This window comes from Triturus cristatus, chromosome 9 (genome assembly GCF_964204655.1).
Source record: "Triturus cristatus chromosome 9, aTriCri1.1, whole genome shotgun sequence".
Taxonomy (NCBI): domain Eukaryota; kingdom Metazoa; phylum Chordata; class Amphibia; order Caudata; family Salamandridae; genus Triturus; species Triturus cristatus.
Genome location: NC_140592.1, coordinates 164,286,857 through 164,299,650, shown reverse-complemented (window position 1 = coordinate 164,299,650; position 12,794 = coordinate 164,286,857). Strand labels below are relative to the sequence as shown.

General features: G+C 50.3%; 1 protein-coding gene across 4 annotated transcripts in view; it reads left to right on the top strand.

Moving 5' to 3' along the window:
* The window catches only part of TASOR (transcription activation suppressor), a 1,129,919-nt gene that overhangs the window by 889,717 nt on the left and 227,408 nt on the right, over positions 1–12,794 (top strand). For all 4 annotated transcript variants that reach the window (XM_085624658.1, XM_085624660.1, XM_085624657.1 and 1 more), the window contains one exon: positions 4,211–5,151. In XM_085624658.1, coding sequence (XP_085480784.1) covers positions 4,211–5,151 — 941 coding nt within the window. The remainder of the gene's footprint in view (positions 1–4,210; positions 5,152–12,794) is intronic.

The following is a 12,794-nucleotide window of genomic DNA, read 5'->3' as shown; positions in this document are numbered from 1 at the left end:
TGATTAAGAAAAGCAGATGATGAGCAGGCAAAGCTGCCGAGAGATATGAGGCGCCTAGACAAACATCCACTGTCCTCCAGGACAAAGTAGGGAATGTGTGAAGGGGTGGGGAACCACAAGTGTGGGATACATGTCATTGTGCCGTCACATTATGAAATATCATCATTAAAATAAATATGCATGCACGTAACCCCGCCCCACACATTCCTTTGAACAGCACAAGCTTCATTCCCTCTTGCAGTGAAAGGCTGATAACCTCTTTAAACAAGCACGAGTAAACCAGAACTGTCTCCTGCATGGTATATGGAGGTGTTCTTCTTCCGAGTGCCCAACTGCATGTGAATCTAGAATCCTCGCTTATTTGGGTCCTGATGTCAAACTAAACTAGCTTGTGCTCAGAGGCCAAGGCCTGACCCTGTCACTAAGAAGCGTAAGTGACTGACTCCCCTTATTGCTTGTGTTTTTTTAGGTCCAGGCATTGAGCTTGGAAGGGGTAGGATGTGCTGCCGGAGCGTGTGGAGCTGCGCACCCAGGTGCTAGGGCGCTCTGGTGAGGTACGGTATGCTAGGCTCCCGCTGCTGCTCTGCGAGTGCCTCAAATGCTCATCTTCTCTGTAGGGGGGGACCTTTTCCATCTCTAGTTGCTCCCGACTCCCTATGCTCCTTAAATATTGCGCTCTTCTCATCGTGTTCCTGAAAGTAAAATGTAACAAGCATTTGCAATGCAATAGGTCTCACATTTGCGAGAGTTTGAGCTATTGGCATTGTAAATGACAATTCCTTTTATTTGTGTTTTGAAAACCTGCAAGTGGTACGTAAACACTACTTTGTACTTATAACCATTGCTTACGAGAAGCAAGGCAGGCAGTGATTGTGCCTCTTTTACTGACAGCCTTGCTTCTCGTAAGCAACGACTGCACTAGTGCGTGTTTATGCACTGCTTGCAGTTTTTCAAAACACTATGCCAATAGCGCAAACTCTCGCAAATGCGAGACCTATTGCATTGCAAATGCTTGTTGTCTGTAGGCACTATTTTCTTTAATGAGTTCCTCCTACTGCAGGCACCACATGGTTTCCTGCAACATTAAGCGCGCCACGCGTGCTTTCACTTTCCAAGCAGCCCGGGACAAAGGCGGCCGCTTCTTTGAAATGAAAAGGTCTCGCATTTACAAGAGTTGGAGCTATTGCCTTTGTAAATGACAATGATTTTTATTTGTTTTAATTATCAAACAGATGAATAAAAGGCTTTGTCATTTACAATGCCAATAGCTTAAACTCTCGCAAATGCGAGACCTATTGCATTGCAAATGCTTGTTTCATCTGTCTGCATTCATGGGCCCTCAGCTTTCGTCCGCTATAAGTAACTGGATCAGCAGAACAGAGCTGGTTTGTCGCCCTTTGGCACTAACCACATCAGCGTTCATTTCTTAGTTTGGTGCTTAACTGCTGGACTCCAGTGACGGGGATGAGTTGCTACGCCTTAGGCCAGGGATGGTTTGTATGGGAAAAAGTAGCAGGGGTTCTGTTCGTTTGTTTATATCGCATTAACATTCTATCAAGCTGTTTAACACTTGAGTCGCTGAAACCGCTGCGCTGCTTTTGTTCTCAGCACTGCTCTTTGAAGTAGGGCATGCTTGGGTTTTAGCCGGCCTGCGAAAAGTAACACGCTGGGGACTCCTACTGCACTGCTTTCCATGCAGCGCTGCACCTAGAACACAAGCCGAAGGTCGCTCCGTACTGATGCTTTGTGTCATCTGCCACAAGTCATTTAATTTCCCACTTCATGCAAATGAATATGTTTTGCAGACATGTAAAGTAAACCTGCTCTCCCGGCGTTATTTATCATAAAGGTCTAGGGAGCAACCCATTTGACAGAAAATTGAAAAATGAAAATGTGTTTCTTGAACTGGAAAGCTATTATGGCAACTTTTTAGAAACAAGTTACAACAACATAAAGCCCTGTATCTCAGCATATTCCTCGTTTACTTTGCAACCAACTTCGCACCCTGGTGAGGTGGAAAACAGATGCAGCATATTGCAGGTTGTTTGCCACACACACAGATTCGCTGTTGCTTATCTAATTATGGGCACGTAAGTGATGTAAGAAAAAATAAGAATTAAGGTTTACTTATTAGCAATGTACGTGCTTGATGCTTAACTCCGGCATGCCAAAAATAGGGATTTCCACTGCAAGCTTGTAAACAATGCCATCTTGTGGCCAAAGGTATCATAGCAAACAATGTTGTCCCTTTGTCAACTGTCTAATATATAATTACACTCCATCCGCTCGCCGAACTCCGCGGAATCTCGCTGAGTTTTCCGGTACCTCCATGAAATTCGGAGCTCCGTCCACCCCCAGTCAGGGCACTTCTGTGGTTGTGAACCACGTGGCAGGATCTTTGAACACCAGGACGGAAGAGCTCAGCTGGCAACACCTGGCGGATCACAAATGGTGGTTGGATCCGGAGGTGGTGCAGGACACCTTCTGGAAGTGGGGAGAGCCCTGTCTGGATCGTTTCGAACCCGTCCAGTGTGCAGTGTCAAAACTTAAGCTTATTGCTGTTCTCAAGAACATTCTCTCTAAGAGATCCTTTCAGGCTATCGTGGCTCGCGGGACTCGAGTACGACTTTCCTCCTCTGTCTCTCCTGCCCAGAGTCCTGAAGAATGTAAGGAACGACCAGGCCCAAGTCATCCTACAGGTTCCAGATTGGACCAGGAGAGTGTGCTACCCAGATCTTTTGGGCATGAGCATATGTATCCTGATCAGGCTACTCTTCAGGAGGATCTTCTGTCGCTGCAGCCAGCAGGGTTTGCACCTGAACTTGCACACTGGACACCTCCATTGGTGCAGATCTTTTGGGCAGCAGTTGACCGCATTTGATGTGCCTGCTTACATTGTGGATCTCATCCTTGCAGCCAGGTGTCCCTCTACAAAGTCTGTTTATCACGAGCACTGGGACAGAATTATAGCCTGCTTTGGAGTCTGCAACACAAACCTCTTATAAGCCAGACTGACAAATGTGTTAATTGTTTTAAATCTGGCCCAGGAAGGTCCTGCAGTTGCCACCATTAAAGATTATTTGCTGGTCCTGTTGGCCTTTTTGCATTTTCTGGGCCAACCGTCCATGTTTAAATCACGAGTTGTGAATCTGTTTATTAAATGTTTGACATATGTTCCCTCCCAAACTGTTTGTAAGGCCACAGTGGGATCTTATTTTGGCCCTGACTTTCTCCATGTGTACCTCCTTTTATGCAATGCACACCAGTGTTTTGCATCTACTGACTCCCAAAGCCATCTTCCTCATTGTGATAAATTCAGTACTGGCTCAGCCACTTTTTTCCCCAGACAAAATGGTGTTGAGGCCAAGGGCAGGTGTTTGCCTAAAGTCATGACGCTTTTTCACGTTGGACAATCCATCACTCTTCCAATGTTCTTTGCATTACCTCACTCTTCAAAAGAGGGGCGAGACTCCATCGACTAGCCCCCAAGAGGTCTGCTACCACTACATTAGTAAACAAAGTGCCTGTTCTTGACACCTGCCAAGCCTTAACATATGTGTCAGTGCACATTTATGAAGCACTACTACCTTAACAGCCAGGTACGAAAGGAAGGGGATTTTGGCCATGCAGAATGTTCTGGTTTGAGCCCACACCACAGATTCTCCACCTTGAAGGATACTGATTGATATCTGTTCTCAAGTTATTTACCCTCGGTAAAGGTCTTTCTGGTGGATACTCTATCGAACTAAAGATTTCTCACTGCCCTCCCTCTTCTTGTTCTCTGAAGTGGTCTCTAGTTACTATGTAAACAGGAACCAACTTTGAGATCTGCACACTGGTACCTGGATGATGGTCTGTGTTCGAGTGCGCAGAAAGAGTCAGTCAAGCAACTGAAGTTAGCTCACGAGGATAGCGCCTATGTTTGGATGTGTTCCATCACTTCTGGGGCATAACACCACCATTGCAGAGCCAATTTTCGCCCTCTAGTGGCGCAGGAGTACTACAGTGAGACTTCCAGATCCAATCTGGAAACTGGGCAATATTCTCAAAGTGAGATATCTGCGGGAAGATGGCGTATCCATTAGAAAAAGCATTATCGAAGGTAAGTAACTGTGGCTTTTTACTCAGTTTTTCATTTATCGAATTTTACTGTTACCAATGTACTGATTGTATCTTATAAAAAACAGTGTAATGATTTCATCTCGTCCAGGTATGAAATCTTCAGAAGACATGGTTTATTTACCGCCTGCAGACGTCCTTCCTAATGATCCACGGATAATGACAAGACTTCGGTGCATCGATCCTGACTTTCCTTACTCTCCTGTTTTGGATCTGCAAACAATTAGCGAAAGTAAATTATTGAATGATACAGGAGAGCAATTTGAGCATCAAAGCCTCTTTGAAGGACGTCATATGTTTGCAACTAGACATTCGCATGGTGGAATTATAGAGAGTACTGTGCTGGATGAATACAGTAATTTTTCACAAAGGATTCAACAGCTTTTAAAACAAAATAACATTCACTATACCAGCCAAACTTCCACTCCCCTTTTATCTACGCACGAAAGAGTGGCAAAACTTTCTCACCATTTGCATATTCAGACTTCAGAAATTCAAGTCCAGCATTATGTCGATGCCCTCCATGAGAAGCTCAACAGTATTGTTTCTTCCTTGCCTTATTACCATGAGCACTCTCAACGTCACAGTCCAGTGGCTTCCCTCCAAGACGTTTCCCACATGGAGACCTCATTCGGCATTCCATTAGCTGAGAGTTCAAGTAATAAGGATGCTTCATATGTACACGGACTGCATTGCGAGGTAGAATCAGCATATGGCTCTTCCAACGAAAAACACTCTTCCATCGTATCTGACGGTTATAAAACTGGTTTAGGTATCAATAACAAGGAAACCGTATTGCCATTGGATCAAACACCGCACAGGGACGAGCACCAAGACCGACCACAGACCAATGCACACTCGGCAACTAACCTTAATATTGCATCGACTCAGCCGGCCTTCTCGGATTTTATTAACCAGTTAAAACCAGAAGTCTTTAATAGTTTGGTTAAAATTATTAAAGATGTGCAGAAAAACACTGTCAAGTTCTATATCCACACAGAAGAAGAAAACACAGTCTGCAGAGAAATTAAGGTAAGAGTGTATTAATTGCTAGGGTGATGCTTAACTGCTTGTGTTCTTTATAACTTTTGGGGGTGTGCATATATAAAACAAGTTTAATATGTTATTTAGATATTGCTTTTACAGAAAAACTCCGATTCCTGTATGTTAATGTAGTATATTACAGGCTGATGTTAGAATGTATGTTGTACTTTGTATATATTTTATGGATTAGCACACTTAGGACTAGATAGTTCATAGGTACTCAACGTTTAGATTTGAAATTAAAGATATATAGACAATCATAAACGTGTTGCTTTTTCTAACAGAAAAAGAATGTGGTGATTATAATGTAAGGGCAAAACGCTAATGTGTATAGGCGAGAACTACTTAATTGTTAACCGAAACCGGATGTCTGATAAGTAAAGAAATCAGTGTGTTCCACCTCAAGCAGAAGTAGTAACAGTAAAGTAAAATAATATCGTCACTAGAAAAAAAAGCCACTTTCACCAGTGCTAATCAATCAATCAATCAAAGCATTTGTAAAGCGCACCACTTACCCGTGAGGGTCTCAAGGCGCTAGGGGTGGGGGAAAGCTGCTACTATTAGAAAAGCCAGGTCTTGAGGAGTCTTCTGAAGGTCAGACGGTCTTGGGTCTGCCGTAGGCGGATGGGGAGGGTGTTCCATGTCTTGGCGGCGAGGTGGGAGAATGATCTGCCGCCGCCGGTCACTCTTCGGATATGCGGGACAGTGGCGAGGGCGTGGTCGGCAGAGCGGAGCTGGCGGTAGGGGGTGTAGAAGCTGAGTCGGCAGTTTAGAACCTTGAAGGAGAGCGCATTTGGCTAGAAGCACACGGGGAGATTGAAATGGGAATTGTATAGAAGACTGCAAGCATAAGAGAAGTAAGCCAAACAGTGTTATGTGCTGGGAAGGGCACAGTTGATAGAGGTGAATGAAGAGGAGTTTAGAGGGGGGAAAAAGCAAAGTAATGTGGAAATGATTTTAGAATTGCCGAAAGTTTACAAGTTGGTGGACATTAGTGTGGTTGCTTAATTTAAGGTAAATCCTCTGGACTCGTGAGGTGTGGTAATGTGTTTTCTAACCCATACAAGATATTTTAACAACTCAATCAGAACATCATCTGGAAGATGAACAATGGGAGGAGTTTCAGGTTGGTAAAAGTAGAAGATTGGAAGAGTGTGTCATTTTGCTAAGATGTTTTGTAGATTCCATATTGTTGTGATGTATCTTAATTAGTCTTGCAGCACCATCTTTTATATATTTTGGTAGGTGGTGTTGGAGTGTGTGTGTGCGGTCATGTGTGCTTTTATTGCCGTACCGGTGAATGAGCTATCTGTCGTGTTAGGGGAGGTGCATGGTATTCTTGGTGATTATTGGAGTGGGTTTATGGTCTGTACAATGTTCCACTTGGTTTACGTAAAACTGGCGACAGAACACACTTGCTGCCTGTCTGTAAGAAAGCGTTACATCTTTAATCTGGTGCTACATTTGAAATCTGAAAGAAACACGTTAGTTAGATTCCTCACCTTAGAATATCCCCGGGCGTCAGGCTGGATCCGGAAGATTTTTGTAGCAATACCCCTTGCGCGTCGCTAGGCGTCGTCTGCGGCTCCGCGTCCGTCGACGGCGTCGTGCGCCGGGATGACGTCGTTGGAGTAGTTAGACGCCGCCCTCGCGCGCTGATGTCAGTTCTTCTTTTTTCCACGCCATTAAGCGCAGATCCGGGAGAGCTTACCCCTAGTCATTTTTTGACTTACCTTTTGAACCCTTTTTGGTCCTCGACTCTGGTGCCGGTAGCATGCCTGGTTTTAAGGCCTGTGACGCCTGTCATCGCTTGATGTCGGTGACAGATCACCATCGCCGGTGCCTGTACTGTTTGGGAGCCGACCACGATGCGGAGTCGTGCATGTATTGCCAGACCTTGACGTCGAAGGCTAGGCGGGAGCGGTCCCGTAAGCTACTCGAGCTTCGGCACTTGGCTCCGCGCCGCTCTTGGTCCGGGTCTAGGAGGAGGTCCAAGGATCGGTCGCGGAGTCGAAGCCATAGTCATCGCTCGTCGGGGTCGTCTGGTAAGTCCAAACATTCTAAGAAGTCCAAGAGCCGACATCGCTCTAAGGACTCCCCTCGCCGGTCTCACGATCCGGCTGAGGGTCCAAGTGGTTCCTCCACAGCGGCTCCGCCGGAGCCGCTGGATCCGCGTCCGTCCCCATACCCGCCGGTCCCTGGGACTGACGCGACTCCGGCGGAGGTCAGTGCCTTCCTCATGGCCATGAGGGGCCTGGCTCCGCCGTCGACGCCTGCCGGCGCGCCTTCGGGCCCCGCAGGTTCGACTAGGCGAGCTGGCGGCTTCGGCCCCGGCGTCGTCGACGGCTCCGGCCTCGACGCCGCAGGTCCCCGAGGGGTCCAGGCCTGGACCCCTGTCGGCGCCGGTCGACCTCACGACCCCTCCTCTGCCGGCGCCGACACCAGTTCCACCGCCGACGCCGTCCCCGGTCAACGTTGTTCCCCAGTTTAGCCCCGGTCCGGACCCGACGCCGGCACGGCGCCGTCACCGACGCCGATGGGTGACAGGTTCATCTTCCGTCCGGCTCCGATCATTCCTCCCGTTTATCGGGAATCGGATGACGAGGGTGACTGGGACGGGTCTGAGGACCCTCTGGCCGCACAGGCCCAACTTTCCCAGGAATGGGCAGAGGAATTGGGGGACGCCAGCGGTCTGGATACCTCTCCAGATGCTGGTTTCATCTCTCCTCCGACTGTGGCCTCGGAGGAGGGAGCAGCCTTTTCTGTGGTGCTGCGCAAGGCGGCCGAAGCCCTTGGGCTGGCGTTGCCTGCTGTGGCAGTGGGGACGAACGTCCTCACCGAGGTCCTACGACCGACAGCAAGCTCCACTGAGCCTCTGCTGCAGTTTAATGAGGCCCTCATAGACGTTCTACAGGGCACTTGGTCCAAGCCCTCCACAGTCTCTCCTGTGGACCGGAACGTTGCCCGGCGCCACCGCCCTGCTCCGGGCGACCCCAGTTTCTTCTCTCAACACCCCACCCCCGAGAGCCTGGTTAGCCAGGCCTCAACTTCCCAATCCTCCTTCCCGTCTGCTCCACCGGATTGGGAATCCAAGAGGCTCGAACAGTTTGGCAAGAAACTGTTCTCGTCCCTGAGTCTGGGGCTGCGGTCCTTAAATACCGCTTGCATCTTGGACCGTTATTCCCACTCTCTGTGGGATACGGTGGAGGACGTGCTGCCTCTGTGTCCGGAGGAGGCCCGGACACGACTCTTCCAAGCACTTGCAGAAGGGCGAGATGCAGCACGACATGCCATCAGGTGTGGACTTGACACCACGGACTCGCTAGGTCGGGCGATGAGCACCACGGTGGCGCTTTGGCGTCACACCTGGCTGAGATCCACGTCCTTTTCAGGGGCTGTCCAGACTTCTCTCATGGACATGCCCTTTGATGGCACTCGCCTTTTTGGTGAGAAGGCGGATAGTGCGCTGGCTCGGTTCAAGGACTCCGGGGCCACGGCCAAGTCCTTGGGCCTCTCGGCCCCGCGGCCACAAACTTCCGCCTTTCGCCCCTTTCGTGGCCAAGGAAGGGGTGCCTCCTCACGTCCGCCCAGCCACCGGTCGCAGAACCAACCTGCACGCGGTCGCGGGTGTGGCTTCCGCCGAGGCGGAGCTGGAGGACAACGTGCCGGTCAGTCCACATCCACCCCGGCAGCATCCGCCTCAAAGCCCTCCTAGTCCGAGCTTTCAGGCCCATTCCACGCCAGTGGGCGGCAGAGTTCGCCATCACCTGCTCCATTGGCGCACCATCACGTCGGACAGGTGGGTGCTGCAAATCGTCCGAAGGGGCTACTCCCTCCCCTTCGAGACGACCCCTCCAGCCATGCCACCGCAGAACCACCGTATGTCGGGGGATCATTTGCATCTTTTACGGGAGGAAGTTTCGGCCCTCTTGGCCAAAGAGGCCGTCGAGCACGTTTCTGGTCCAGAAGTAGGTCGTGGTTGTTATTCCCACTACTTTCTGGTTCCCAAGAAGGGCAAAGGGGGCCTACGCCCGATCTTGGACCTCAGGAGCGTGAACGCCTTCCTCCGGAAGGAACGGTTCAAGATGCTAACTTTGGCTCAGGTTCTCGCTGCCCTAGACCCTGGAGACTGGATGGTAGCGTTGGACTTGCAGGACGCTTATTTCCACATCCCCGTCCTGCCGGCCCACCGGCGTTACCTGCGGTTCACGGTGGGTCAGTTCACCGTGCTCCCCTTCGGCCTCACCAGTGCCCCTCTGGTGTTCACGAAGTGATGGCGGTGGTCGCAGCTCATCTGCGCAGATCAGGGGTTCCAGTCTTCCCCTATCTCGACGACTGGCTGTTGAAGGCGGGCTCGCCCCAGCAAGTCGTCTCCCACCTCCAGACTACGGCAGACCTCCTGCTCTCGCTGGGGTTCTCCATCAATGTGCCGAAGTCGCATCTGAGTCCCTCCCAGAAGCTCCTTTTCATAGGGGCGGTTCTCGATTCGGCGCAGTTCCGGGTCTATCCGCCGGAACAGCGGGTCCGAGACATTCAGGCCCTGATTTCCATCTTCCGGCCTCTGTCTTGGATTTCGGTCAGGTTGGTGCTGCGGCTTCTGGGGCTGATGGCCTCCTGCATCCTGTTGGTACCTCACGCCAGATGGCGGATGCGGGCTCTGCAGTGGGACCTGAAGTTTCAGTGGGCCCAGCATCGAGGCAACCTGTCCGACCATGTCTTGATCTCGGAGGGCACTGCGAAGCAGTTGCAGTGGTGGCTCACGAATCGCGATTGGGTCAGCGGCAGATCCCTCTCCCTACCCCAACCGGAGCACGTAGTAGTGACGGATGCGTCCCTCCTGGGATGGGAGGGCCATATGGGAGAGGCGGAGATCAGAGGACTCTGGTCTCCGGCGGAGACTCGGCTCCATATCAACCTATTGGAGCTGAGGGCGATCCGACTTGCACTGAAAGCCTTCCTTCCCTCTGTCCGGGGAAGTGTCGTGCAGGTGTTCACGGACAACACCACCGCCACCGGCGGGGTGGGGTCCTGGACCCTTTGTCAGGAGGCTGGTGGTTCAACATCTGGCGGGCTCTCTGAACGCCAGAGCAGACGAACTCAGCCGCCGGTGCATGATGGATCACGAATGGCGTCTGAACTCGGACGTGGCGCAAGGTCTCTTTCTGCAGTGGGGAGATCCTTGGTTAGATCTATTCGCCACGGAAGAGAACGCGCAATGTCAGCAGTTCTGCGCGTTGGAATTTCCAAGGCGGCACTCGCTCGGAGACGCTTTTCTTCGCGAGTGGAGTTGCGGTCTGTTGTACGCCTTTCCGCCTATACCACTTCTGCCCAGAGTGCTGAAGAAGATCAGGCGCGACCGGGCCCAAGTCATCCTTGTGGCTCCGGATTGGGCACGAAGTTACTGGTATCCCGAGCTACTCAGTATGTCCATCGATCTCCCGGTACGACTGCCTCTTCGGGAGGACCTTCTGTCGCAGCAGCAGGGGATGGTCCTCCACCCGAACCTGTCCAGCCTCCACCTCCATGCGTGGAGATTGAGCGGCGGCAGTTAATGTCATTTGACTTGCCTCCTGAAGTCTGTAATGTCATTCTGGCAGCCAGGCGTCCCTCCACAAAGACGGTATACGCCTGCCGGTGGAACAAATTTGTGGCATGGTGCACAGCAAAGGCTGTGGATCCCCTTTCCTCTCCTCTTTCTGAGGTTCTCCTCTTTCTTCTTTCCTTGGCCCAGCAGGGCTCTGCTCTGGGCACCTTGAAAGGTTATCTTGCTGCAATCTCTGCTTTCTTACGGCTTCCTGATCAGCCTTCACTTTTCAAGTCCCCTATTGTTTCACGCTTTTTCAAGGGCATTACTCACTTATACCCTCCTGTCCCTTTCGTAATGCTTCAGTGGGACTTGAACCTCGTTCTCACTTCTCTGATGTGCGCTCCCTTTGAGCCCCTTCACAACTGTTCCATTCGTCTTCTGACACTAAAAACTCCCTTCCTGGTGGCTAGCACCTCCGCTAGGCGGGTGAGTGAGCTCCAGGCTCTGTCCATCAAACCTCCCTTCCTTTCGGTTCATCCGGATAAGGTTGTCCTCCGGACACGTCCTTCTTTCCTTCCTAAAGTCGTGACTTCCTTTCACATCGGGCAATCGGTCACGCTGCCCACCTTCTTTCCGCCTCTGCATCCTTCAAAAGATGAAGAGAGGCTCCACCGTCTGGACCCAAAACGTGCGCTGTCTTTTTATTTGGACCGCACAAAACAGTTCCGGGTGGACGACCGACTTTTTGTTGGATACGTAGGAGCTAAGAAGGGTAAAGCCGTACACAAGCGGACCATCTCGCGGTGGGTCGTGTTGTGTATTAAACTCTGCTATTCTTTGGCGAAGAAGGTCCCTCCTGTCGGGCTTAGAGCCCATTCCACCCGGGCCACAGCCGCAACTACTGCTTTGGGACGGGGAGTCCCTTTGCAGGACATCTGTCAGGCGGCGACGTGGGCTTCACTACACACGTTCGCCAGACATTGCCTGGACAGTCAAGTCCGGAGAGATGGCCACTTTGGCCGTTCTGTTCTCCAGGACTTTCTGGTGTGATCTTGGTTCGCAGACCCACCTCCGGGGTTGGTATTGCTGGGGTATCTATTCTAAGGTGAAGAATCTAACTAACGTGTTTCTTTCAGATGAACAAGTTACTTACCTTCGGTAACGATGTATCATTAGTTAGTTAGATTCCTCACCGACTCACCTTGCGAACCGATATCTAGGGTTAAGGATCTTCCCTTCAGGGCCCTAGTTTTTTGGCACCAGTGTCGGTCTCTTGCATGGCTCAGCGTCCCTGCCGCGGAAAGCTATGTACAAGAACTGACGTCAGTGCGCGAGGGCGGCGTCTAAGTACTCCGACGTCATCACGACGCCGACGACGGACGCGGAGCCGCAGACGACGCCTAGCGACGCGCAAGGGGTATTGCTACAAAAATCTTCCGGATCCAGCCTGACGCCTGGGGATATTCTAAGGTGAGGAATCTAAGGTGAGGAATCTAACTTAATGTTTCTTACAGATACATCGTTACCGAAGGTAAGTAACTTGTTCTTTAAGTGGGTACTTGTAGGAGGCTTGCTTAGTATATGGTGCACACTTATTTAAGTGAAGTACCTTGCACTAATCCAGACAACTCTTATGGTGATTTTAGTGGTCTTAGACCACCATAGAAAGCTCTCTAAGTGGTTGCTATGAAATGCAGCCTTCAGGCTTAGTCCAGAAAGAGTGTTAAGCAGCTTATTTTACCAGATCTAATCATATAGTGTAGGTTAAATAAAAAAGAACCACACTGTGTATTTATAAAAATGTGTCTATTTATTATACAACACTCAGTAACGTATTGGTATATCTCCTACCAGGAGATATCAACACAAATACACACACAACTTCAATTGTAAATAGGTAAGTAAGCATAATACAGAATGGTCTCCATTAGGAGACCAAACCATATACTAAGAAAGTGGAATGCGAACTGTGAACGAAGTCGGGACTTGGACCAGAAGACTCAGAAGAGCTGAGGACACGAGAAATCATCCAAGGTAAGTACCCAGGAACCCCCATGGAGGCTGTGTGCAGAGTGGAAACACAACCGCATACTCAATAGAAGTC